The 26,854-nt window shown below is 43.1% G+C and overlaps 3 protein-coding genes across 6 annotated transcripts in view; 1 reads left to right on the top strand and 2 right to left on the bottom strand.

The window, feature by feature from the left end:
- Positions 1-7,558, top strand: part of col11a2 (collagen, type XI, alpha 2) — a 40,046-nt gene extending 32,488 nt beyond the window's left edge. For all 4 annotated transcript variants that reach the window (XM_080863650.1, XM_080863651.1, XM_080863652.1 and 1 more), the window contains 25 exons: positions 64-171; positions 259-366; positions 508-561; positions 688-741; positions 965-1,072; positions 1,206-1,259; positions 1,361-1,414; positions 1,597-1,650; positions 1,734-1,787; positions 1,902-2,009; positions 2,115-2,168; positions 2,334-2,387; positions 2,604-2,657; positions 3,057-3,110; positions 3,351-3,458; positions 3,592-3,645; positions 3,793-3,954; positions 4,054-4,107; positions 4,216-4,251; positions 4,349-4,402; positions 4,484-4,769; positions 4,920-5,029; positions 5,337-5,405; positions 5,559-5,795; positions 7,285-7,558. In XM_080863650.1, the coding sequence (XP_080719776.1) occupies positions 64-171; positions 259-366; positions 508-561; positions 688-741; positions 965-1,072; positions 1,206-1,259; positions 1,361-1,414; positions 1,597-1,650; positions 1,734-1,787; positions 1,902-2,009; positions 2,115-2,168; positions 2,334-2,387; positions 2,604-2,657; positions 3,057-3,110; positions 3,351-3,458; positions 3,592-3,645; positions 3,793-3,954; positions 4,054-4,107; positions 4,216-4,251; positions 4,349-4,402; positions 4,484-4,769; positions 4,920-5,029; positions 5,337-5,405; positions 5,559-5,795; positions 7,285-7,431 (2,289 nt within the window). In that variant the 3' untranslated portion in view covers positions 7,432-7,558. The remainder of the gene's footprint in view (positions 1-63; positions 172-258; positions 367-507; positions 562-687; positions 742-964; positions 1,073-1,205; positions 1,260-1,360; positions 1,415-1,596; positions 1,651-1,733; positions 1,788-1,901; positions 2,010-2,114; positions 2,169-2,333; positions 2,388-2,603; positions 2,658-3,056; positions 3,111-3,350; positions 3,459-3,591; positions 3,646-3,792; positions 3,955-4,053; positions 4,108-4,215; positions 4,252-4,348; positions 4,403-4,483; positions 4,770-4,919; positions 5,030-5,336; positions 5,406-5,558; positions 5,796-7,284) is intronic.
- Positions 7,559-10,730: 3,172 nt separating this feature from the next.
- On the bottom strand, positions 10,731-14,749 carry hsd17b8 (hydroxysteroid (17-beta) dehydrogenase 8). Its single transcript, XM_080863696.1, has 9 exons — positions 14,670-14,749; positions 13,575-13,777; positions 13,382-13,498; positions 13,067-13,162; positions 12,210-12,295; positions 12,049-12,133; positions 11,747-11,789; positions 11,005-11,079; positions 10,731-10,911 (listed from the first exon to the last, which is right to left on the bottom strand). The coding sequence occupies exons 1-9, from the start codon at positions 14,713-14,715 to the stop codon at positions 10,892-10,894; spliced, it is 771 nt and encodes a 256-aa protein (XP_080719822.1). The 5' UTR covers positions 14,716-14,749; the 3' UTR covers positions 10,731-10,891.
- A 3,065-nt stretch (positions 14,750-17,814) lies between these two features.
- Positions 17,815-26,477, bottom strand: brd2a (bromodomain containing 2a). Its single transcript, XM_080863656.1, has 12 exons — positions 25,224-26,477; positions 22,415-22,718; positions 22,191-22,328; positions 21,826-21,976; positions 21,537-21,736; positions 20,935-21,417; positions 20,716-20,844; positions 20,401-20,592; positions 20,047-20,306; positions 19,646-19,956; positions 19,415-19,540; positions 17,815-19,258 (listed from the first exon to the last, which is right to left on the bottom strand). Exons 1-12 carry the CDS (start codon positions 25,253-25,255, stop codon positions 19,131-19,133), a joined length of 2,454 nt encoding a protein of 817 aa, XP_080719782.1. The 5' UTR covers positions 25,256-26,477; the 3' UTR covers positions 17,815-19,130.
- Positions 26,478-26,854: the final 377 nt, after the last annotated feature.

Genomic DNA, 26,854 nt, shown 5'->3' with positions numbered 1-26,854 from the left:
AGAATGAATTATTCACTTAATGAAAACCTGCTGTGGTTGGTGCTGACCTCATGTATTTCTTAGGGGTCTCCTGGTGAGCGGGGACCAGCTGGTACTGCTGGACCCATCGGACCTCCTGGCAGACCAGGCCCTCAGGGCCCACCTGGACCAGCTGGAGAGAAGGGAGTCCCTGTGAGTCTTCCGGATGTGTTAATCAAATTTAGTCTGTCCAGCTAATGATGAAAATCAATTATTGATTTCTCTCTTTCTCCTGCTCAGGGTGAGAAAGGGCCCATTGGCCCAGCAGGTCGGGACGGAGTGCAGGGTCCTGTGGGTCTGCCCGGCCCTGCTGGAACAGCTGGAGTTCCTGGCGAGGACGGAGACAAGGCCAGTAACTCTAAGTAACAGAGATCACATCTTAGCTTAAGATTCTTGGAAAGCTGCAGGGTGAATGTTTCACCTCAGAAGGTGTCAAGAGTCAAAATAGCTCAGAGCGTAAAATAAAATGAATTTTATTTATTGTTTCAGGGTGAGGTTGGAGAGCCTGGGCAGAAGGGCGCCAAAGGAGCCAAAGGAGAGCATGTGAGTGACTTAAATCAGGGGTTAATGTTTACCTCTGATGGTAACGATCAGGATCTAATAATGCTGTTTCTCCCCTAATGATTGTTGTTTCTCTGTGTTCATGTGCTTGTTTCTGGTTATTTGCAGGGTCCTCCTGGTCCACCCGGGCCGCTCGGTCCTGTAGGTCAGCCTGGTCCAGCTGTGAGTAGAAACTCCTTTTTATTTCAAGTGCATGCATTTGATGATAGCTGCAGTTTTTACTTTACAGATTTGATAAAGGTCTTGTTAAAATGAAAATGTAGTTATGTGATGAATATACAAGATTATTCCAGATTTTAGTTTAGATCCATCCAGTCAGGAGAACAGCACATTAACTGTTCTTATGTCCTGCTTTTGTCCTTGTTCTTCTTCTTCTGTGGTGCAGGGTGCTGATGGAGATCTTGGACCGAGGGGGCAGCAGGGTCCTTTCGGAGCTAAAGGTGATGAGGGAACCCGAGGCTTCCCAGGAGCCCCAGGTCCCATCGGACTCCAGGTAAAAACCTTAAAATGTCAAAAAACAGCAACACTTCCTTTCTTTACGTTGGATTTGATGTAAATACTCGTGCAGTTCGAGCATCGCTCTTGTGCAAAGCTCCTAATCCAGAACTTTGACCTTTGCTCTGCAGGGACTGCCAGGACCATCTGGGGAGAAAGGAGAGACGGGAGATGTTGGACCTATGGTGAGTTTCACAAACACATGAATATTGTAATAACTGGTAATGACGTATGCAACAAAATAAATAACATGATGATAATAACCAAATCCTCTTTATGTTTCCAGGGTCCTCCAGGCCCTCCAGGACCCCGTGGCCCTGCTGGACCCAGCGGAGCTGACGTGAGTGTTTGGAGCTTTTACTGAACCTCTGTGAAACTCGCTCCTTTTCTATCAAGTTAATTTTAGCAGATTAAATTCTCATGAAACTCATGTTCAGCATTAATTAAAGTAGATTATCTTATACTTTTTCCTCCGAGTAACTGTTGATGGAAATTATTTGATCAGTTTTTGTCTGTTTTCAGGGTCCTCAAGGTCCTCCTGGTGGTATTGGTAATCCTGGGGCTGTTGGAGAGAAGGTGCAGTACTGAAGGAATATTTTTACAGCTTTGTGTCCAAAAGCAGAAAAACTGGATTAAAATATGTGATATTTGTTCCACAGGGAGAGCCCGGTGAGGCCGGACCACCTGGAATCGTAGGAGAGGCTGGAAAGAAGGTGAACGATGTGATCTTAATGCTTTTTTGAGCCGATGCATCAGGAGGTCATGCTGTCACTGATATCTAAATATCATCCATGAGCAAACAAAGAGGTCTGTACTTCTGTGGACAGGGTCCTCGTGGAGAGCGCGGAGAGAAGGGAGAGGCGGGCCAACCTGGAACTGCTGGACCTGCCGGAGGACGAGGAGGACCAGGAGACGACGGGCCCAAAGGAAACCCAGTATGAGAACCGGACACACCAGAACATACACAGACTGCCGCACAGATCAGTGAGCACCGATCTCTTTACTGTGTTTAATCATTGATCTTTTTGTATTAATTTCAGGGTCCTGTTGGTTTCCCTGGTGATCCCGGCCCCCCTGGTGAGGTTGGACCCAGAGTAAGTGTCGTTTTTGAATGATTCACGTTTATTTATTTGCAGAGATGTTAAATGTGGCTCCACAGCTGCCAACAGTTCAGTTCAGCCTCTTCACTGCACGTTTGAGCTTCGTGCTGAACCGAACAACCCAAAGAAAACCTCTGACATCATCGTCTTTGTTTTTAGGGCCAGGATGGTGCCAAGGGAGAGAGAGGAGAGGACGGAGAAGCAGGAGAACCTGTGAGTAAAAAAGCAGAGATGCAGAAATGAAGGATTAGAAATGATCCAGCTCCTCACCCATATGGAAAAGAAATAGTAAAAACTTATAAAATACTCATGAAAGTGGCCACTTTCTCATTACTTTCATATATTGTTTTAGTAAATATCCAAAACAGACAAGTTTCATTTATATAATTTTTCAAGGGATCAATCTTTTCATTCTGCCTCCTATCGCAGGGCACGCCCGGACCTCCTGGTGAGAACGGACCTCCTGGACCCCCAGGAAAGAGGGTAAGATCACTCAGTCTGATGGCAACCTGCTGCTGTGAAAAATCACTTAAGTAACAAGTTTTTCATGCAGCCAATATTTTTTAATGCTTCCAGCTTTTGAAAAAGGGTGAAAACAATCACAGAGTTTTGCAGTTTGACCTTTTATTTACCTGAGCATATAAGGTTGTGTTTACTGACCAGTCATGTTTAGAGTATCATCACCCAAACACCCAACCTGAGCGCAGCATCCTGGACACCATCAAACATTTATTCTGTTTCTTTCCTGCAGTCGTATTTAAATGGCCTCTATTTAAAATACAATTCATTCCTATGATTTAGTGAAAGCTTATTAACTTTGAAGGAATACAGTGTTTTATCACTTGTGTTCACTGATGCACTGTTACCTCATTTACATGTCAGGGTCCTGCTGGTGCAAGAGGAGCAGAGGGACGTCAGGGAGAGAAGGGAACCAAGGTGAGTCCTTCAGTTACTAAATGATCTGCACAGATCACAGTGAGTATAAGCTCTCAGATGATAAGACAAAACTATGTTTACATCTGATTACTGACCCTTTATTTCTAATAATGATTCTACAATAAATGATTAACTCTGTTTTTCTCAGATTCTTATCAATCTTATTTTTGTGATGCATAACTTTTACTGATGCAAAGAAGGAATCTTTGAATCGCGTTTCTTTGGCGTCACCCTTCACAGGGAGATCCAGGTGCAGTCGGTCCCCCAGGAAAGACGGGTCCTGTCGGCCCTCAGGGTCAACCAGGAAAGCCAGGAACCGAAGGTCTTCGAGGACTCCCAGGATCAGTGGTCAGTTCAGTGTATCAGTCATTTTTGGGTTTATTCAAACAGCAACTAAACAAATTCACTGTGTGTGTGTGAGACACTTGTTGTTTGATGTGTTGCTGTTCACTCACTAAGTGTGTTAATAATTGTGTTTCAGGGTGGACAAGGATTACCAGGAGCTGCTGGAGAGAAAGGACCGCCTGGACCTTTGGTAAGAGCAAACACAAAGTTTGCACTTGATGCTCCGTCACGCTGCACTTTGCTCCTGCTGCCTTCTTTAATCCTCCATCTTTCCTCTTCTCGTCTGTCCTCCTGCTTTCGTCCTCTTCTTTTCTTTTCTCTGCTTCTCCTCCTGCAGGGACCGCCTGGTTTGCCCGGCCTGCGTGGAGACCCCGGAGCCAAGGGAGAGAAGGGTCACCAAGGTCTTATCGGTCTCATCGGACCTCCGGGAGAGCAGGGAGAGAAGGGAGACCGAGGCCTTCCTGGGCCTCAGGGATCCTCTGGACCCAAAGGAGAGACCGTAAGTTTGACCTCTGTCACACGATGAAGAGCAGGCAGTGAAACCTTTATTTTATTTGACTCTTTTTTATGGAAATGATTCTCATGTCTTGTAACACAGGGACTTCCTGGAGGCACCGGACCCCTCGGCCCTGCTGGTCCTCCTGGTCTTCCTGTAAGTATTTGTGCTGTTTTATTTCAGGAACATGACGTCATTCTTCCTCCTCCTGCTCCTCAAACCTGTCATTGAAGCCGTTTTATTAAAGTCTGACATCTTTTCCAGGGTCCTCAAGGTATCAAAGGAGCTAAGGGTTCATCTGTGAGTAACCACGCTAACATGAGTGCAGTGTCAGTAAAATTCAAAGATGAATCGATGTGATGATGTAATGCTTCTTTCCTTTTCCTGCTGGATTTAGGGAGGAGCTGGACCAAAGGGAGAAAAAGGAGTACAAGGACCTCCTGGACCTCCTGTTAGTACTCCACCTTTCTTCATTTAAATCTTCTCCATGTGCTCTCTGAACTGCAGTTAATGATGTAAACTTGCTTCCCAGGGCCCACCTGGTGAGGTCATTCAGCCGCTGCCCATCCAGAGGAGTCCCAAGTCCAAACGCTCCATCGATGCCAGCCAGCTGGCGCCGGAGTTTGACCCTGACATGCCGGCATCTGACACCGCCGGCACAGAGTTCCTGATGGGCAGCGAAGGCATGGAGGAGATCTTTGGCTCTCTCAACTCCCTCCGTCAAGAGATCGAGACGATGCGTTTCCCTATGGGCACTCAGGACAGCCCCGCGCGCACCTGCCAGGACCTGAACCTCAGCCAGCCCGACCTCAAAGACGGTAACGGAAACAAACCACAAAACCCAAAACAAACCTGGCAGCTGATCCTGGCACTTATATCAGTACCAGGACGATGATGAATGAACATCTTTAAGAGTCAAAGTCAGACTTTTACATTTTCCCACCTCTTTTCTCTGTCGCCCCCTGCAGGAGAGTACTGGATCGACCCCAATCAGGGCTGCTCCAGAGACTCCTTCAAGGTCTTCTGTAACTTTAGTGCTGGAGAGACGTGTTTGTACCCGAGCAAGGACGTCAACACGGTCAGTCCAGCAATCTGGAAAAAACAACAACTCTGCCAAAAAACATTATTATTAACTAAACTCATAATAATTTGGTTAAATCAACATGTTTGGGTTCCCGAAGCGTTTGTGGTGGTTTCTATTTTCTCATTTTATCTAAGAAAAAAAAATTATTTAACATTTATAACAAAACTAAGATGTCAGAGCAGTAATGTTGAGGAAATTTGCCGCCCAGGTTTAAAAAAAGGTGTTTTTATCTGTCTGTGTGAAAACAGAGTTTAAATGAAACTTTAACTACAATGTGTGACGTGGATCATTGTGGTCACAGGTGGAGATGAGCTCCTGGGACAAAGAGACTCCAGGATCGTGGTACAGTCAGTTTTCCACTGGTAGTAAGGTTAGTAATTAAGTTTAATAGTTTAGTTCTTGACCTGTTTAACCTTCTTTCCCTCGTTTGTTTGCATCCTTACACTCATCTTACACTTTTCCTCCTTGCTGCTTGTTGTCTTATCATTAAATCTTCTCCTCTCCTTTCTCATCCTCCTCCCAGTTCTCCTACGTCGACTCCAACGGTGATCCCGTGGGCGTGGTCCAGCTGGGCTTCCTGCGCCTCTTGAGCGTCCAGGCCCGTCAGAACCTCACCTACCACTGCCACCGCTCCGTGGCCTGGGCCGACCAAAGCGCCGAGAACAACTACCAAAGGGCGCTGCACTTCCTGGGTGCCAACGACGAGGAGCTGAGCTATGAGACCAACCCGTACATCAAAGCCGTGATCGATGGCTGCTCTGTGAGTTCACACACATAAAACTACATCCAGACCTGTTAAAGGCTCCGTGTTACTGAAGGTGACGGGGAGCTGTCACATCTTTCCTCTGGACCATCGTAACCATGTATGATGGACCAGAGTTAGTCTGACCCTCATCCAGTCCTAGTAAATTAAGCTGCCTCTTTTTCTGTGATGTTGCAGTCACATTAGAAAAAACAGTGTTTTTAAATGATTGCGCTCTCATTACCTTGGAAATGGTTGCTTTGCAGACAGAGAGCAGGACTACGACAACTCACAGTCAGTTGAAAACTTCTGTGCAACTTTGGTGCTGCTATAGTTTTTTTAGGACTTTTTAGCACCACTACTTTGATCTTGTCCAGTTTCCTCAGATTTTTTAAGGACACACTGCACAGCATGCTGAGATATGTTTTCAACTAGTCGCTCTTTGGGAATCACAAAATACGATTTTCTGTCTGTTAAAGTGTGTCATTTTTTAAATTTTTCATAGATTCAGCCAAAGAAATGGAACAAACTGTCTAGAGTTGTCTGTTTTCTGTAGACAGAACACTGATTCATGCTGAGTCAGGTGCCTTTTTTATTCTTGATTGAATGATTGAATGTTTAACTGGTTTAACACCGATCTATGAACTATGACCTGTTCCCTCTGAAAATGCTCAGGTACAAGGATGAACTGAAAGTAAATGAAAAAGTAGACGATGTGCAAAGAAAAACTTTGACCACTTAAAAAATGTAAAGATAGTCTGACTCCAAGCGAGACAAACATGAAGAAATAAGAGCAGACTCGAGACTTTTGCATAGTTTAAACCAGAAATGCAACCAGATAAGTCGAGTCTGCTGTTTGCAAAGAAACACAAAACAGACGAGCTGTGCTCATCGATGCAGACTGACTCAGGTTAATTGCAGCATCTGAGCAAATTGTGTTTGTAGATAAAGCAGAAATTATTGGCAAACCTTCACCAATCTGTCTGAGAGTGACTGCAGTCGGTCTAAGTTGGACTGTGATTGGTTGGAGACAGTTCGCCTTACACCAGGCGGTCGCCTTGAGATCAAAAACATTCACTCATAAGTTGAGAGCAGCCGCTTTTTTACTTATTGTCACAAAGAGGTTGGAGTTTTATGTCGTGTGACTGAGCTGTTGGAGAAAGCACAAGAGTTTAACCCCACACTGTGTCACGTTCCTCATCAATAACAGACAGTTTTCATTTTATGGGATCTTTGGGGTTGATTTAAATTTGAGAACGATCACTAATTACACTATGATGACAAACGGTTTCACATGTAGCTGCAAAACACAAGAGGAACATTTAGAGGATTTTATGAAGTGTTTAGCTGTTTGTTTTTGAGCGGGTGCAACGGGAGAGTTTGTTTTATATAAGGAGAAGAACCATGTCTGCTCTAACTTCAGCCTAATGTGCCAACTTACACAAACTTTATAAACCTTTTTCATTTTGTGGTTTCCTGACGTGTGTGTCTCTGTGTCTCTCCTCAGTATCGTAAGGGCTTCGACAGGACGGTCCTGGAGATCAGCACGCCACAGCTGGAGCATCTTCCTCTGCGGGATATCAAGGTGTCAGACTTTGGGGAGAAAAACCAGCAGTTTGGTTTTGAAGTGGGACCTGTTTGTTTCCAAGCCTAAGAACACAAACACACACAATACATGCAAACACACACACACTTAGAGACACACTTATATATGAAAAAAACATTCATGCCCAGTAATTTGTAAATTAATTTGTAAATGATATAAAACACACACACACACACTTACATATACATGCAGTTGTTGTGAGACAAACACGCGCTCACAGTAAAGTGCGTGCCCGGGGAAACCAACATCCTCCCAACAGTTAATGGACGTCACAAAAACAAAAAAAAGAGGAGAGAAATCTGAAAAACTCGCGGAGAGGAGACCTTCGACCCGCCGCGCGAGACGAAGATAAAGCCAGGAGGGAGCGTTCTTCAACATAAAACAGTGTTTTCTTTAACGTCACCGACCTGAGAGCGAGCCGGCAACCTGAGGTCTGATGCCCCTCTACCTCCCCATCCAACATCTCCTCCCAGAAACGGGTCACACTCATTCCCACTTCTCTAATCTACATTCACTCTGCAGGCAGCATGACTGACGGTCGTTCAGGCTGTGAGAGGCTCCCGTGCAGCCGCCTTTATCTGTGATGCAGTTAAAATCACATGAAAGCAAAACAGGAGACAAACGTGACCATAAAAGAACAGCCAGAGGTCAGAAACGTTCCCCTGAGCTGTAGATGAGGCTCTTTGTGAGGTCATCAGGGGCGACTCTTCAGCCATGCTGTTTACAGAGTAACATTCAGATCTTTTTACACTTTAAGGAACCAAAGAATTAACGACACCGGCAGAAACACAGGGAACTGAGCACCGAGGTTAACGTGTGGCGAGGTGCAGGACAATCCCTCCTCCACCCGAGAGGAGCGAGACCGCGCTGAGCCGATGTGATGCATGCACGAGGCAGGAGAGACGTGTGACCAGTGAAATCAAAGCCATTCATTTTGTAAACTGTGCTAAATGCAGTGCTGTTGTATTTGCATGCTGCTGGTGCCTTTTTTTTAAAGACCCGATTCTTTAAATCACTCCTCACCGAGGCCGCTAACACCACGCCGCTCCGGTGTTTGCTGAGTCTGGACTCTTTGTTGTTTTCCATCAGTGTTTAAACATGTCAGAGCTTCAGAGATTCCTCCTGTTTTTCCTGCAGCAGCAAATAAAAATGCACGCTTTTACTGACCTGTGTGGTAAGGTGCTAATTACACAAACGTGTCAAAGGTGTAGTGTCCACTCCGACTCCTTCCTGTAGTCTCTTCTAATTCATGAAGCTTGTACCTGGGGAAGATGTGCATTACATACCATTTGTACAGAAATAGTGATATTCTATTGTATTTATTTAAAACTAACAGGGTGCTTTGAGATTAAAAAAACAAGAACCAACCAATATTTCAGTCACATGTGGTTTGTATTTATTTCCTGCAGCTGACACTTGAAGGTCAAACTCACCGCGGTGCTCCGCCCTGTTCAAACTCCTTTTGTACGGAATAAAAATAAGAATCTGTGGCCACACGTTACTGTAAGATCCCGTCTTAGTGTTTGCATCGACTGTACTGTGCTGTTACATCCTGCTTCCACTGTAATGATTAAACGGTGACTCTCCACCTCTGTCACGTCCCTGTCCTTGCTGCTGTTTCACTTGTTGGCTTTTGCAGGTTTGCAATCGCGGAACAACTTTTTACTTAAAGTCTGCATCGATCTGAGCTGTGATGGTAAAGATACTGAACCACCACGGGGGAGAGAGAGGCTGTGAGAGAGGCAGGGGGGCGAAGGTCGTCTGCCTCCGTGGGATGGAAAGTGAAAAATGATGGGGCGATTTAATTCTGGGGTTCTGGTTTTATTTGTTTGTGCTTTTTTAAATATATATAGCAGGAAACCGGAGGATGGATGACCGAAAAAGCCAAAACCAAAAAAATCTGCCCTCCTCCAGAGAGAATGACCTCAACTATTTGTTTGTTTTTATTGTGTTGAAGCCGTTTCAACATAAAAATATGGTGCTGAAAAAAGAAAAAAGTATTTTATAATGTCTGTAAGTAATTTTTTTAAATTCTTGTTTCTGTAATATATAATCTTTTTAAAAAGAGCTGCTTGACTCTTGTTTTTCTTCCAAACTGCTGTCATGATTTTACTACACAGGGCCACAAGGTGTCGCTATTTGTCAAAGTACTTGTTCATAGGCAACAACGTAGGGAACGATGTCTATTAATAATGTATTTTAAATGCTTTATTATTTAGCAGTTTAAAGAGCTCTACAGGTTTTCTTGGTAATTATGTTTTTATTTCTGTGCGTTTTTTAATTAATTTATCTTCTGGATCAGCTTCATGTTTTGTTTTTTGACTTACTTTAATGTATTTTCCCCAAATCCTTAGTAGCATAATCTGCATTGGTGACAATATTAATTTATTTCTTGGTAATATAACAAAATATCCTTAACTTCAAATTATTTATGTGCTCTCCATTAAATATTTATTATGGTCTACTTTAGTGATTGCTGTTTCTATTTGTTACTAGAAGGTGAAACAGCGACATCTTGTGGCCATTCTGAAATTATGCCCCTGTTTTCCTCTAGATCAGCATCCGTTCGGTTTCATCACTAGTCACAGACTTTTAAAGAACTGGGATTAACTCGTTAACCTCGTTAGCGTAACTTTGTTCTCTGCAAGTAATTATTTCAAAATGCTTTCAGACATTTTATGCGTTTGTGAGTAAAAGACAGGCTGTTGGAGAGCTGCTAGCTTCACTTTTTATAAAGACAAAAACGGAAACCTCAGTTTTTCTTTGCTTGAGTGTTTTGCAGACAGATTTTGGCATCGTTATTGTTTTCTCCTCCTCTCAGCAGCTGTATTTAAACTTCTAAAACCAAGTCAAGCCCAGCTGTGTCACTCAGAGGGGGACGTAATGTGCTGGTACGTCGTCTTTGAGATTATGGGTCCTGTTTCCAAACTCACATGTTTAGCTGAGAAACAGCATCTGCTGAAGACGACTCAAAGTGGAAACTGCTGTGGTTTCAACAATAAAAGACAGAAAAACTGCAGCACAGATGGAGCAAAGATGCTTCCGATTATGAAACAAACAGCCCTGAAAGGCCTGCCAGCACCTCGGCTCGCAGCTCAGAGTTAAACACCTGCAACATCTGAGGACGCTCAGCCTTCAGGTTCAAACTGTGTGTGCTGACCTTTGACCTCCACCAATGTTTTTAAAGCCAGAGTTATTATGTAAACCTTCTCAGAGAAGACAGGAAGCCTGAGGAGGCTCTGGTGGTGATGATGGTGTGGAGACACTAAAAACTCAAAAGCAGCTGGTTCAAATCCCAGCTGTGCCCCAAAAACACACAAACATGTTAAAACTTTTTTAAAGCTTCATTCAGATTCAACATTACATTCTAGTGTTTATTAAGACAACATGTGACAGGTTCACATCAAAATTACAAAAACATTCACACAATCAAAATCAAGTCAAAAAATAATAATTACGTAGAAACTAGTCTCACAGTCTTCAGTCGCGCGCTCGCCGGACGGCTGATTTAACCCATGAAAAGTCCGCCTGACAAAGAAAGACGAGTCCTGATGTGTTGGTATTCTCGTTAAACTGAAAACATTTGTCATGTGAAATGAAAAGTTTATAGAGAAACTGCACCTGTCACTTCGATGCTGGCTCCGGTGATGTACTGAGAGTCGTCCGAGGCGAGGAAGGCGCAGACATCAGCGACCTCTGGAGGACACAAAGAGCCCATCAGCTGATCTTTTTAATAAATTAACTTTAGTTTGTTTTATGAGGCCATGCAAACGTTCACCTTCATGCCACCAACATTTTCTGAGTTACAGCTGTCAGAGAGCTGGGCTGAAATTATGCATTTTTTAAAATGCATTATTTGTTTCAGCATTTTTGAGCCCTCTAAACTTTTGTTTCAGAATTGAAAAACACATTTGTTTGAAAAAGTTCAACTCGTCAATCATTGTTTCCCGGCTGTGAGTGTCACAGTGTCAACTCTGAAACTGCATCATCCTAATGAAGCAGTGTAACAGAAACAGATGTTTGATCTGTTTCTCGTGATTCTCTGAGAAAAACGCAAAAAAGTGCATTTTGTCTGTATTTTGAACGGTTGTTTCACCGCGTGTGACACAGTTTCAGTGTGGCTCCTGTTTTCTAGCACAGTCCTATTTTAACACTCGTTAAAGTGGCTGATGACTCTAAAATGCAGAAACACTGATGTTCTCATGTTCCATATAGATGTTTGGACAAATCCCACTCATCCAACAGCTTTGTGTTCATTTAAACGCAGCTGGTGTCGGTGTGGCCGGAGCAGAACGACACATGTATGAATCTGATGTCCTGGATGAAGAGTGACAGTGAAAAGCATCAGTGATATGAAACTGACCCGCCGGCTCGCCCATCCTTCCCAGAGGCACCAAGGACTCGATCTGAAACACAAACATGGCTGCAGCTTCACTGAGGAGCAGGAAGTAAATGAATATGTTGGCAGCTTTGTTTCAGTCACAATATTTTTACGAGTTTTTATGATGTTTAACAGCTCGCTGCAGTGATCAGACTCCAGGAAATTGTTTTAAAAAAAGGAAAAAACTAAATTCACGTCACATTCAGCAGGTACCTGTTTGTGTGTGTCTGTGTGGATGTCTGTGTGCGTGTGTGCACCTGTGTGTGCGTGCGTGCGTGTTGTACCTTGCTAATAACCTTCTCTGGCACTTTATCTGTCATTGGAGTCGTAATGAACCCTGGCAGCACGCAGTTACAGCGAATCCCAAACCTGGAGGGAGAGAGAGGCGGAGACACAGGTGAGTTTCCGGTCAGCTCATGCGCGTCGCTGCATCACTTTGTTTTACCTGCTGAGCTCTTTGGCAGCGGTCCTTGTTAAACCCTCGACTCCAGCTTTAGAGGCAGCGTAGTTAGCCTGACCGATGTTTCCTACCTGCAAACAACAACCACAACAGACATGAGATAAAGGCCACATAAACCATAAAGGACCCGCAGAGAGAGGAACACCTGCAGTGGTTTTTAAAGCTGCTTCAGGAATACAATATCTTTCATGCATCTTTTACTTTGAAAACTTCAAGGCAACAAAAACTTCAGTAGACATCATCTGCAGGATGATGCACTGCACTTTTACCTGAAGCCAGCACAAACACAAGATCCAATTCTGAGTTGGAGCTTTTATTTACACAAATATATCAATTAAGATGTAAAAATAAAATGTAAATACAATTAATTTTAAACAGATGCGAAGAAACTCAAAGAAAAGTCAAGCAGGAAAATAAACTGACACTGAAACTGTCGTGACTCGATCGTCTCACAGGACACTGACTGCATCTCGACTAGAGTGGAGCTGCAGGACGAGTCACTGCTGAGACTTCAGTCTGCTGTCAGCTCAGCTTCATTCTCAGAGTAAAAAATCAGAGTTTTATTAATAATGTGCAGGTTTGGAACCAGAGACATAAACAGGGCAGTTTATACAGACTGTAAACTCAAAGCCTGCCTACAGGTTTATGTTCGGGTGTTTTTTTACTTCTGTGTGTGTAAACAGAATAATGACCAATGAGATTTTTTTTCTGTCTTTAATTCTTTTTGTTATTTTATTTTCTCCCTTTAAATTAAACTAAAGAACAAAAATCTCCAACTTTGACTCATTTTTTTATGTTTCTGTACAAAACTGTGACCCAAACCGCGCCTGCTCGTATCTCACCTTTCCCACGATGCTGCCCACAGTAATGATGGATCCTTTGGGCGCTCCACAGGCCACCAGAGCCTGAGCGACCGCCTGAGTGATCAAGAATGAACCCTGGGAGAGAACAATGAAAAATGAATCCTTTCACTCTGATCTAACACAGGATTCAAATATATTTTTACCTGTGAGCTCGAGTGGATTTAATCACTAACAGGAAACAAATAAACAGCCCGTCACTGTTCTGCTGTTCGCATCATTTTAAACTGTGTTCAGTCGTCTCTCAGCCTGCAGTGTGAGATGGAGGAGAAGCTGCCAGGTGTCAGCGCCGCCTACCTTCAGGTTGATCTGGATGACTTTATCAAACTGCTCCTCCTCCATGTTGAGCAGGAAGTCGTCCTGAGTGATGCCGGCTGCGTTCACGCACACCGAGGGAGGCTGGAAGTACCGAGTCTGCAGGAGGAACGAGCTTACGTTAAAGAAGGAGGAGGGAGAAAAGACGAACGCGCAGCAGGAGCGTTGTTCTCACCTGCACGCTCGTTACCAGCTTCTTGATGCTCTCTTTAGACGACACGTCCACTACAGCCGCCGTGTGGACCTGCCCTCTGAGGTTGCTCTGCAGACTCCCCAGCGTCTCATTGGCCGACTCCTCGCTGATGTCAGCGACCACCACGGAGGCGCCCTCAGAGGCCAAACGCTGGCACACCGCCCGCCCGATCCCACTCCCTCCACCTGGGTGGGAAGAGAGGAGCGTGAAGTCAGAGCAGGAGCAGAGAGGAGGAAACAGCAGCGTCTGAGGCGTCAGGAGCTCAGGATGTTTCTGAAATGAAAACAAAAGCCCCCACAAAAACATCTGGACTAGAGTTAGTCGTGAAAACACGACTGCAGGGCTCTCAGGTCCACTCAAAGCTTCCTGCTCTGATTAAACATCCACATTTAATAGTTTAGGAGCTGCCTGCCTGGAAATGAACGTTTCTGATGTTTGCGTTTCCTGTTTTAAAATGAAAGGTTGCGATTTACTACAAATGACTTAAACACGAGGAGCAAATGACAGGAAACTAACCTGAGCTACAATAAGAAACATTATCTCCACTAAAACACAATATGAACTCACATTTTCTCCACAGGTGAAATTTATTATGCATCAGATGTTGAGCTGGAGCCTAAATTTTAATCTCTTTATAACCTGAAAGCAGCCTAAACTCTGAATAATTAATTAGTGTGCATTAAAAATAATGTATTGTTATCTTTGGGAATATTTGCTAGAGAAACTGACCGGAAGAAGGAGTGGGCTATATGAACGATCCTTTCCTGTCGTCAGTTTATTCCACGGCAACAATAACCGAGCTGCACAGATGCGTCTAATTATATATGAATCAGCTGCTGCTGAATACTTTGAACAGCTTCACATGATACAAAATAAATCTCCTTAGTCTGAACGTCAGTCTGAAACTTCACAGCTCCTCTGAACTCGCAGAGAAGTTTAATGAAGCGCGAGTTTCCTTCAGCTGCGGAGATAACGGAGAAAACCTCTCCCGGTTTAACGGAGCAAAAACATCTGAGACAAAAAGAAACGGTCGGGTTTATTTCTCTGTGAAGGATCCGTAATAAAACATAAACTAACCGGTGACCAGCGTCAACCTTGAGATGAGCCTTGTGGCAGCCGCCATGACAGTTTGCTGTTGTTGTAGTTTCAGGTTTGTCCATCAGGCGGCGATAAAAAAACGGTGAAAAAAGGTAAACAGTGTTTAATGTAAAGAAAACCCAACATCATCAGTAAAAAAAATAAAAGCCAATACAGGCATTTTATTTTGAAATCGATACCGGTGTTGGGCCAAAAAGTGACCGTCTACCAAAAATGTTGTGTATGTTTTTATGTGTAACGTCTTTACCTAAAATGTCAAATAGACTGTAGTGAACAGGATTTACACAAAACAAATAAATGCCCTGTTTTTAGGCAACTTTATGACTGTATGATTATTGTTTCTACATTATAATCAATCCAAACTTTTGGCCACTTTTATGTTATATTTTGTTGTTATTTCACTCTTAACAAAGAAATTTCCTTCATAACATGTTTCACGGATTATAGTCTAACATGTCATTTACAGCTGTTTAAATACCAGCGCAGCCACTGTGGAGCGCCACAGTAAGCGGAAACACGTCACCACCACAGTAGGCAGAAACACGTGACTTGCAAACCGCGCAAGTGGATCGTAAAGGTTGGAACAGAGTCATTCACCGTTAGTAGGAATCAACAAGTCCGCTTACACTGATCATGCGTTACAACATGGGAATATTTAAGTAAGAGAGCTGGAGTCTTTAAACCACATTTTGCATTAAAATATGATTTATTGTTGGCATCAGAGATGGAAAGAAACGAAGTAGAAATACTTTGTTACTGTACTTTAGTAGTAGACTTTTGGGGTATCTGTCCTTTACTTTGCTACTTTTTTGTTTCTACTTTTACTTTACCTTACTTTATACTTTTGTACTTTACGTATGTTTTGGAGCCTGTACTTTTTACTTCCACTTGAGTAAAAACATGAGTCAATAGTTTTACTAGAGTCTTTTTTTTAAACAGAGGTATCTATACTTTTACTTGAGTAAAGAAAAATGTGTTCTTTTGACACCTATGTAGCGGTCACTTTCAAATGTATTTGTTTTTTGCTTCTTATTGAACAAATTCACTTCACTACTTTTCACTGTCTGTAACATCAATGTAAATTGTTCCATTTACTGCACATTGCACTTTATTCATGTCTTTTATTGCCCAGTTAGTTAGTTTAGTTAGCCTTTATTAAATTGTATGTCAATACATACAATTTACAAAAGTATCTTGTAAAGTATCTTTTTGTAAAGACTTTTCTCCCCAAATCTATAACATGCAAAGTGTAACGTGTTGTTTCTGCTGAAACCTAAACTGTTTTTTTTTTTTTTACATGCAAAATGTTTTTATCTCATAATTTCAACTTAATCTGTTGTCTAGTATATTTTCTCTGCTCTGTCAATGTGGTCAAAACGCAATTTAATTTTCGCTATTAAAGTCGAAGTCACACGTTTCCGCCTACTGTGGCGCTCCTCACCTTACAGTGGCTAAAGCCAGGTGCTCTTGTGGTTGCCACAATACCGGAAGTATTTACATGTGGCAGGATACCAGTGGTGTAAATACGTATTGTGGCCACTGGAGGGCAGTCAATCTCTGTTATCAGTCTGTTCAATTCAATTTTATTTATACAGCACCAAATCACAACAACAGTCACCTTAAGGCGCTTTATATTGTAACGTAGACCCTACAATCATATGACCCCCTATGAGCAAGCACTTTGGCGACAGTGGGAAGGAAAAACTCCCTTTTAACAGGAAGAAACCTCTGACAGAACCAGGCTCAGGGAGGGGCAGAGCCATCTGCTACGACTGGTTGGAGTGAGAGAAGGAAGACAGGATAAAGACATGCTGTGGAAGAGAGACAGAGGTTAATAACAGGTATGATTCAATGCAGAGAGGTCTATTAACACATAGTGAGTGAGAAAGATGACTGAAGAAGAAACACTCAACGCATCAGTCTACACCGCAGTGAGAACTCAGAAACGTTTATAGTTTAGAATATAGTTAATTTTCCTCATTTACTGGGTAGATTTATTTCAATATTCTCATTAAATATCTTATGATCAGTAAATCTGACACTGATGTGCTGCAGAAACCTTTAGAGGAACATTTATATATTTAGCCACACGTGGTTTTGATTTACAATCGTCTCCGTCATAATTCTGTTGTCTGTTTTTACTCTTGCACTTTTAAGTGTCTGTAAAAACTCTAGTCCAGCTTTTTCCTGAGAAATGAAAAAGAAATTTATCAGCAGCGTCAGCGATGTGCTGAAGTCCAGTTCACTGTGTCCTCTTTGCTCTATTTATTTTCCAAGAAGAGATCCTGTTGCCTGGTAACTTCTGACTGCTTCATCTGGTTTTCACTTTCATCTTTCAAGGAGCTTTCATGAAAAATGAGCCAAACTAGACTAAGAGCAAAAACTAATTCGGCTGCAACAGATAAAACACCTTAATTTACATAAAATCCAATTAAAATATCACAAAAATATCTTTACATGTTTTTGTCCCAGCTGTCAGCATCATTACTGAATACATTTAAAGGCTGATATAAATATATCATTAATAAAATGTTAATAAAAGGTTCAGTTTAATATTATTAAGACTCCCAAGTTAAGAATAGATTTTAAATGTGACACCAAATACTTAAATGATCTTCTGTGTTATTCTGGACTTTTATCTGTTGTCAAAAAACTCATGTTTGGAAGTTTCAGCTGGTCTGTGGGGTTACACAGTGCAGCAGGACTGTTTTGGAGTATTAAATGGATTTTGTCTTCTTGTTCCCTTTTATTTATTATTAGTAATAATTATTAATAATCAATATAAACATGTCAGAGAATCTCAGGATTTTTAATATGCAGGAAAACTGCTTGCAGCAGGATGCAGGCTGCACATGTGAGGATACATGAAGTCAGGCACTGTGAGAACGTCATTCAGAGGAACTCGATTTTAATGCTCAGTTCCAGTTGTGTGTTGTTCCCCTCTGTGATGAGAGCGTTTGTTTTAAAAAGTCCAGATTAGGGTTAAAAAGTTCTTTCAGCAAAAGAATAAAACTGCAGTTAATACTTTAATCTGCGCCTCTCTTTGATCGCCAAACTGAAAACTTTGATGTATTTTTTATGTCGTGTTGTTTGAACTCAGGATGTCAATAAAACGTTGCCAAAGTCGGTGAAAAGACGTCTCAGTTTATTTATGTACAGATGTTCAGGTGAAGCGATGGAGTACACAGGCTTCAGGGTTCTGACAAACTTCAGACTGAAAATACTTTAAAAAAGGAATCAAAGGGAAACAAAAACATGCTCAGAGGCTGTAGGTTATCTACACCTCCACAATCCCGACACGTAACCTGTCCACAAACGTTTGCTTTCAGTATGAAAAGTTTCTCCTTTTTAAAATTCCTCCTAAATAAATAATCCGCTGCAGAAGAACAGAAAACACACCTTACCCTAAAAATCACAAACTGGTTTAGTAGTACAAACAAAACGAAACAGTGCATCATCACAACAACACGAATCCATCGTCGGCGTCTACTCGATCAAAACAAACTCGCCGTCTCTAACCTGCTGTACTAAAATTTAATCACACAAAGTAAAGTCAAATAAAACTGAAACTTTCAGCTGCCGTCGATCTCGAAGGCCGATTGTTTAAAGACAAACTTCTGGATTTAAAACCTCTCTGATCCGATGTTTTTGTGACTGAATTAAAGAAATCAGAGGAACAGATGTTATTGAGCACAGGACGAAACGCCCCCACAATTTATTAGCAGATTGGTCACATTAGAAAAAGCAACACGTTTACAGAGAAAAGGATGAGAAAACAGCCGACACAGAAACATTCATGCCCCTCCAACAGATGTGTGCAGATGTTCGTCAGCTCCTCTGTATCTCATGCGTTCTGAAGGTGCTTCTGTGTGCAGACCCACTTTTTCAACGCCTGCGTCAAAACTATGAAGAACGTCACGACGTCATTCGCACAGAAACACACACACAAATATTTCCCCTCTTTATCCACTCGGAAAAAAAAGAAAGAAACACAAACAAAAACGACTTCGCTCATGCCAGTTTCATTGTTCCCACAATGAGGGAATAAATTAGCTCCATAAAATGCTTCTTTATAAAAGAAATGTATTGAGTACTGTACACCTCGTCTATACAGCATAAAGACAGGGAGCACGGTGAGAAGGGAAAATTATCTCCAGAAATTAGACACATTCTGGCTCTAGCACCCTTATCCCTCCAACGCACGCCTCAATCTTCTTTATGTGCAGGAGATAGAGCGTCCCTCACTCCACCCGCCGAGGCCGGTTCTTCAGGGAGGAGAGCAGGAACCTCCTTCATGTCGGAGCTGAGCGCCGGGAACGCTCCATCTCTGCCGGGCTCGCCAGCCCTTCCTGCAGCTCCGTCAGCAGCTTTAAATAAGTTCAGTCCACTCGGGGGGAAAAGAGTCCAACGGGACATCTTTTCATATGAAGAGTCTGTCTCTCAGCCGGAGTCTGACTCACTTGTGTCTGAGGACGAGGACGAAGAGGATGATGAAGAAGAGTCAGAGGAGGAGCTACTGGCGCTGAGACGCGACGGCTGGGTGTGGGTGTCGGCTGCAGGCTTCTCGGCTGGAGGAAGAAAACAAAACAACATCAAGATGTGTTCAGAGGAAAACAAGAAAACTACATTATGCTCCATGGCTGTAGTTTTTGGTCATTTTTCAACACCGGGACCAGTTTAGTCGTTGTTGATAAAGTTTCACTCTTCAACCATGGACGACTTACGTTTGGTCTTCATCGGCTTCTTTCCAGAGTTGAGCTGACCGCTGACGTCCATCAGCCTTCTCTCCAGCTCCATCTGCTTCTCCAGAGCGAGCTCTTCCCGCGACTTTCCAGCACTGTTCTTACTCGCTGCAGACAGAAGACGAGAACATCAATGAGCTGGAGAACTTTAACCAAAGATCAACTAACCCAGCTTATTCATTTTCTTCCCAATGTTTTATGAGGTTCACTAACTGTAAGGCTTTCGGGGTTTCTTCCTCAGACACGTCATGACGTATCGCTCCAGCTCCCGCAGCGTCGACGGCTTCAGCGTCTCGAAGTCTATCTCAATCTCCTCGGGGTTGGTGTCTCGGAGCGACGGCTCACGGGACTGGATGATGTAAACGACACGGCCGAGCTTTTCGCCGGGCAGCTTGTTGATGTCCAGGCTGAGCTGGCGCTTCTCGTCGTACGACATAGGCGCCGTCTCCTCCTCTTCGTCTGAGTCAAAATGGCTCACGAGGGGATCGTGGGCCACCTGCGGGATGACGTTGGCCTTTTTGGATCTGTTGGAGGAAAGCAGGGAGTGTTTAACAAAATAAAAATGTGCACAATGCAGTCACCTCATAAACTGTCCAGTAGGTGGCAGCACTCACTTGCTCTTGTTGTTTTTCTTGCTCGGTGCCTTCTTCATCGGCATCACGGGGCAGGGCACACTCTTGCTCTTAGATTTTGGAGTTTTGGTCATTTTCGGGGTCTTGGGCGGCCTGACAGGTGTCACATCCTCCTCTATCCTCCGGTGCTTCTCTTTCTCAACCTTTTTCTTCTTCTTTTTGTCCTTCTTGTCTTTCTTCTTCTTGGGTTTGGCGATGGGGCCCTGTGAGAGTGCGGTGAGCTGCTCATGAACAGCTTTTAGCTGAAAGATCAAAAAAATAAAAAGATAAAATGGCATCAGTGCTGCGAACAACCGGTGTGTGAACATGTGTTTACAGACATGCTGCTGTACACACCTGCTCCTGCAGCTCTGCCAGACGGTTCGCCCTCTCCTCCTCAGAGTCGGAGCTTGGGCTGCTGTCGCTTTCCTCACTCTCGCTGCTGAGCTCACTCTCAGAGGAGGATGAAGAGGATGAGGAAGACGAGGAAGAGCTCGGTGGTGCTGGAGGTTCATCTGGCATTTTAGCAATACAGAACTCAAAAACATCCTGGAGAGAGAAAATGGTTTGGTTTAAAAAAAATGCAACTGAAAATGAGAAGTAGAAGTTTCAAATTGCGAGAATTTAAAAGTTCCAATTAATTTTTTTAATCATTGAAATAAAGAAAATCACCTGGAGTTTTCTGGCCATGGCCACCACATCGTGGTCAGGAGGGTTGTACTTGTAGCAGTTGGAGAACATCAGTCTAACATCAGCGGAGAACTGGTGCGCCTCACGGTACTCTCTGCCGTCCATCTTTCGCTAAAACAACAAAAGAAAAGATTTTAGATAAACAGTCTCTGAACTTCAGTTTCAGAAGTGATAAATTCAGTCTGTGGAACGAATGCGTACTTTGATGGTGCTGAGGTCCATGGGCTGTTTAATGATGTCGTGGTAGTCGTGAAGACCGAGCGACGAGGCATCGACAGGCTTGTAAAACGGCCAGGCGTACGCGGCGTGCTTCTTCGACAGCAGCTCCTTCAGGACGCCGCTGCAGTAACGCATCTGAGGGCTCAGCTTGCTGCGGCGCACCGGCGGCGGCAGGATAGAATCTGGTAAGTCCTTCTTAGGAGGTTTGATGGGTCGTCCGCTCACTCCCCTCCTGTTCCCTCCTGCTCCTTTGGTGCCTACAACCACTGCTGGTCGGCCCATATTCATGTTGATATTCATTCCCATCCCCATGCCCATGCCGCTGTTGTGGTCCACCCTCAGAGAGGTCAGGGTTAGCGGTGAGTTGTGCCCCAGCCCCATGCCACTAACGCCCATCGTGCTCATTATAGGCATGGGTACGGTGGTCGGAGTGGTTGTGTCCGCTTTCCGCTTCACACCTTTTTTCTGTAGATGAGAAAAGAAGAACAGAGGAAGTCAGAGGAATCCCGTTTCATGTCTAGTCTCCATGAATTTTAGAACACATTCCAAAAATATAAATACAAGAAGTCAAGCGTTACAGTTACCTTAGCCGTGGGCTGGGTGGGCAGGAGACCTGTGATTGTGGGCATGGTCTGCTCAGTCTGAAAGGCGTGGGGCATGCTCTTGGACAAAATGGTTTGTGGTGGGGTGGAGAGGATTGAGTCGGGCGTTTCTGGAGTGGGAGGCGAGTATGCTGACTGAGAGACAGCTGGGACTTGATGAGCTGTTGTCACGCCTCCAGAGACTGAAAGAGTGAAAGAGGAGAATCAGGCTGTGAAGTGACTGATCTTGTCCTGAGTGTACTACAGCTGCTGGCCTGACACATCTGCTCACCTGCATTGTTTTTCCCTTTTTTGCCATTTTTTGCAGACTTGCTGCGTGGAGGTGGGGGAGGCAGCTCCAACTCTTCCTGAGGCATCTGAGCCACCTTCTGCAGGAACGCCTTTTCCAGAGACTGAGCCATCAGCACGATGTCATCTGTCGGCTGCAGTGAAGGAAATTCACACAAAATGGTTTTAAAACAATGATATTAACACACTTTATACATAATACATTCATTAACTATAGTTAATAACTATAGGCAACATCTAAAGACATAATTATATACAGATACATAATATACAAGGGTAGTATTGCTCTAAATATTTTATACTATATATTTTTACAATTTTTGGTTATATTGACCAGGGCAGATTTACCTTGTTATAAATGTAGCAGTTGGTAAACATGGTGTTGAAGTCCTGCATGCACTCACTGGCACTGCGGTAGTAGTTATTTTCTAATCTCTTCTTAATTGTGCCCATGTCCATTGGATTTTTTATGATCTTGTGATAGTCCTGGAGGAAGAGAGGCATTTTCAGGGTAGGAAACATTCAAACTTCACTCTTTAAACAAGAACTGAAACCTGAAACTATACACTCACCGGCAGGCTGAGCTTGACAGCATCCACGGGTTCGTGAAAGGGCCAGGCAAAGTGGTGCCTCCACAAAGATTTGAGCAGGACTTTCTGCAGGAACTGCAGTTGGTTGGTCATCCTCCCCTGGCGGTTGGGGTCCTTCACCGGGGGCTGCGGGGGCCCGGAAGGGGTCATCTGGCTGTGGGGGGGCATTCCAGGACTCTCAAAGCCCTCGTAGAGCAGTGAAGGTTTTCGGATGCGTTTTCCAGCTGTGCCACAGTTCTGATCCATCATTATTCCCAACATACTGGCATCGGGCCCAACATGGGAGCTGCAGAGAGCACAGTTACAAAGGAACTGAGTATTTTGGTTTGAGCTGTGATGATGAAATTCTATTAAGTTTTTCTTCTCATTATAGAAAGGTTACAATGAATATTCTGTGCTGTACATCCTGGGATTACCATGTAAGCTAATCAACTTTCATAATAAATAAGTGTTCCCTTGTTGACGTATGCTTCCTGTTATCATGTCAAATTTGATACAAAGTCAAAAAGGATACTACACGTTTGTTAGCAAGCACCCATCTGCCTGACCCTGAGCGCTCACACTGGGTGAACTGGTACAAGCACTTCCTCTTCTACACGTCTCACTCAGACTTAAACCCAACACCCATTTCCATGCTTTTAAAAAAACAAAACAACTTAGATTGTGGGAGGAGTTTAAGCTGCCATGTTACTGTAATGACTGGAATAGTGTAGAAAATTTACACACAAATTCTAATTCCTAACCTTGTCTACCATAAGCCACCCATTAGTCATTAACACAGGATTGTGATTATATATAAACAGAGCTTAGGGTACACATTAACTTGTCACAGTATTAACACTAAGCCACTCCTACTTCTTGTTGTTCTGTGTTTGACAGGTGCGAGACACCGACTATCTAAACTCGTTCTCTGCAACCATGACTGTACCTATGAGCGCCTGGTGACTTCAGAGTTATGTTTAGATGACAGGAGAAAACAGTTCTATACAAAAGTCACATTACCAATACGTAACACGACACTATGCACCAGCGAAGGAAGACCATCTCTGTTGAACTCTGGTGTTGACCTGACTTACCATTGTGCCTCCATGTGTACCTTTAATAACACTAAGGTGTAAAGAAAGCATATCCTTATACACTCTAGAGCCAAACAGCATAGTTACGGGTACTGGATATAAGGTAACAGTAGTTGTATTTTATGTCATTAACTGTGCAGTATTTTCAGAGTCTGGTTACTTGGATGGGGACTGTTGGTGGCATTAGCATCAAATCTACAGTGACACTAATGCTAGTATTTTTAATTTAAAAAGAAAAATGTAAAAACCAGCAATTCTGTTTATTCAGTTGTCCTCTTTCAGTGCTGCAAAGTATTGACTCACCATGATCCACCTTCACTGGCCCACCATCTGAACCACAAGACTTACAAGACTAACCAAGGCCAGAGGGGGTATTTAAGGTCACCCGCCTGAAAACTGGTTTCTACCAAAAGCCTGAAACAGCTGGTGTTGTATTATTGGATGCTGCACCATTACCATTAAGTCAAAACAGAAAATTGGTTTTTTTAAGTTCCACATTTAAGCAAACAGTGCAAGTAATATAACCATGGGGTTAGTAGCTTAAGTCTCCTATGCATAGCCTAAAGGTATGTTTGCACTGATCCACCCTACACACAAAATGTAAGAAGAATTAGCAACATGATACAACAAAAGGAGTGCAAAGCTATTGTAAACCAGTCATTTTAAATGATACAACTGTTGGAAACACATTTGACAGTTAGTGTACTTTATTATTAAAAAGGGAAATAATCATGTACAAAATATAACAGCACTACACAAAAAACATGTTGGCCCAAAAAATATTTAACAAATTAAGAGACAAAAAATAGATTCTCCATTAAAGTATTAAAAATTTATCATATTTAGAGACAGTTTTTTGGCATTATCGGATTAGTTCAAAATGATAGCAGCTGCTAACTACTGGGGCTAGTGTGCGCTGTAACCAGGCAACCAAGGGAAACACCCAACATATATACTAATAACCCTACATTAAAAATAACATTTACCAGAGACATTGACAGGCTCTCTGTATGTGTGACAATACTACTTTAATAATACATAAATAACTGGTAGTGGTGCTACTGATAACGGAGCGTTAGCCGTTATGCTACAATGGAGTCGTTACACCGGCGATCACAACAACCCCATGACCGCCACATGGCTACAACAACAAACCAGCGAAACACGCAGTGACTCTGCCGTGGCGGTGCGCCCGACCCCCCTACGTATGTACTTGCACAACGATCAAGTTTAACTATGGTTTTGTGCTACACAAATGCCACATTTATACATTAGATAAAGCCTTCTTAAAAGATGCCAGGTCAGCATTGTCAATTGTCACTGTCAATAAACGCAGACATACAGCACCAAACGTGATACTTACGCGTCTCATGAGCAACCCTTCGGGCTCAGGCTAGAGCTAGTAATGCTAACTGCTAGACAGTGTGAGAGAGCGGCCAACGGCAGCCGAAAATGGCGCCGGCACAGCGCTCAACAGTCGCAGTTTGTTATGTTAAAAAGCCCAAAACAACCTTACTTCTTCCACATGAAAGTCACTTCTAATGCCTGTAACGACACGATAAAGTCCTTCCTGTAGCATACTCAGCGTCCACCTCTCTTCAACTGGCATTACAGCAAACAGGGTGCCCGTTCCGTTATATTTAAAATAAATAACCATAAATGTTCACAATATTCCGACTGATGGAAAGCTGAGAGTCGGTTATGCCGGTAGATACCTGTCAATGGGCGGGTTAACAGCCATTTCCATCGGGATGGATCCGGATTCTGTTTTTAGCTACACTCAAACCAGGATCCGTCTCCAGTCGTCAGATCTCTCCGTTCCCCGCCACGGAGCTCTCTTTCAAATCTGCTTCGCTGAAATGGCGACTATGCGACTACACCCGGCTTTTTATAGACCCGTCGCAAAACCCATTGGACACACCACCCCAAAACGTCCCCGCCCCTTGGATTTCTACTGGCTGTTCACGACGTCAGTTAAAATGACCACACCCCTGGATACTGAAACTCTCCAACCTGCAATTCAGGTCAGCCTATTCGCAAGATTTTCCTGTCCGTCAAATAAGTTGCACAACACTATTGGTCCATCCTTCTACAGCCTTTAAGATATACTGTATGCAACTGGCTCCGCCATATTATCCCCCACAGAAAGCGAGGGCAAGGAAGCCAGCCTGCTCCATATCATATTACATTACGTCAACGTGTTGAGAGCGACGACGGGTATTGGTTAAAGCTGCTGTAACGCGGGCTTTCAGGGTAAATACCATGAAGCCTATTGGTTGTTGCATCCAGTCACGCGTACCCTCGAAGAGCCAAGGGCTTCTTCCCACGAGCGTTGTACTAAACAGTACATCCGCATTTTTTTTTATCTAAGGGAAACGAAGCACAGCCGCCATCTTTAAGCACGTTGAGAGACAGTAATATGATCAAATAACCCTCAACTCAAAACACACAATGTCAAGAAAAACCTGTAAAACGCCGTATATTCGATTTACACGCGCAAACGGTGTAAGATCCCAACACTTGGTGAAGAAAGCGCCACAATTTTAACAGTCAGACCAGCCAAGCCTGTAAAACGAGGCCTCCACGACCCGCAGTTACACGCTGTGAAAGGGCGCAGATCAGGCCTTACACATAATTTAACTAAACGATGTTTGTGCTGAAGCCATCATTTACATCTTTCATCAGCAATAAAAACCTAACACGAACACCTATAAGAAGGTCACAGAAACCAACGCCTGAATGACACAGCAGTTTTCATTAACAACCTCATCCAAAGCCTGATTAAATCAAGCTCCAACCGAAATATTTACAACTACGTTAACCAATACAGTCCAAGGGAATAATTAAATTAAAGATTGGACTATTGTTTTAAAGATTAAACCATCAAACCACACCTTTGTGGTTCAACCAAACAATAAAAGACCAAATAACATCAAGATAATAGTACAAAAATCGTACTTAATAAACCTATATAAGCGGCTTCTTTTTTTTAAAAAAAAAAACGACTTAAACTCATTGAAACGACGACACACAAAAGGTTACCTAACCACTGCGCCCATCCCCCACACCAAGGTTACAAATTCTGAAATACACGATACAGCACTGGCACATATTAATACAGATTCAAATATTTCTAACGTTTTCATAACATTGTGCTGTAAAAACAAACATTAAACTAAACATTTTTAAAAATATATATAAAAAATATAAAATGAATGTTGAGTATAAGTCAATAAAGTCTGGAATGTAAAGTAAGTAAGAAATTCCAATGATAAATCCCAAAATAATGCGAAACCTTTCTTCAAATTATCTTCTTGTCTTCCACCTCGATACTTTTTAACCAACA

The sequence above is a fragment of the Rhamphochromis sp. 'chilingali' genome (assembly GCF_963969265.1).
Source record: "Rhamphochromis sp. 'chilingali' genome assembly, chromosome: 17".
Taxonomy (NCBI): domain Eukaryota; kingdom Metazoa; phylum Chordata; class Actinopteri; order Cichliformes; family Cichlidae; genus Rhamphochromis; species Rhamphochromis sp. 'chilingali'.
This window is presented reverse-complemented; position numbering and strand designations above follow the sequence as displayed.

Coding starts and splice junctions, on each gene's coding strand:
- hsd17b8 (XM_080863696.1), bottom strand. CDS start 14,715: ATGGCGGCTGCCACAAGGCTCATCTCAAGGTTGACGCTGGTCACCG. Junction 12,296..13,066: donor TGGGCAGCATCGTGGGAAAG/GTGAGATACGAG, acceptor TGTTGTTTGCAG/GTAGGAAACATCGGTCAGGC. Junction 11,080..11,746: donor AAGGATGGGCGAGCCGGCGG/GTCAGTTTCATA, acceptor TGTGTCCTCCAG/AGGTCGCTGATGTCTGCGCC.
- brd2a (XM_080863656.1), bottom strand. CDS start 25,255: ATGGAAATGGCTGTTAACCCGCCCATTGACAG. Junction 22,719..25,223: donor GTTAACCCGCCCATTGACAG/GTATCTACCGGC, acceptor TGCTCTCTGCAG/CTCCCATGTTGGGCCCGATG. Junction 21,418..21,536: donor CCACCCAGCCCACGGCTAAG/GTAACTGTAACG, acceptor TCTCATCTACAG/AAAAAAGGTGTGAAGCGGAA.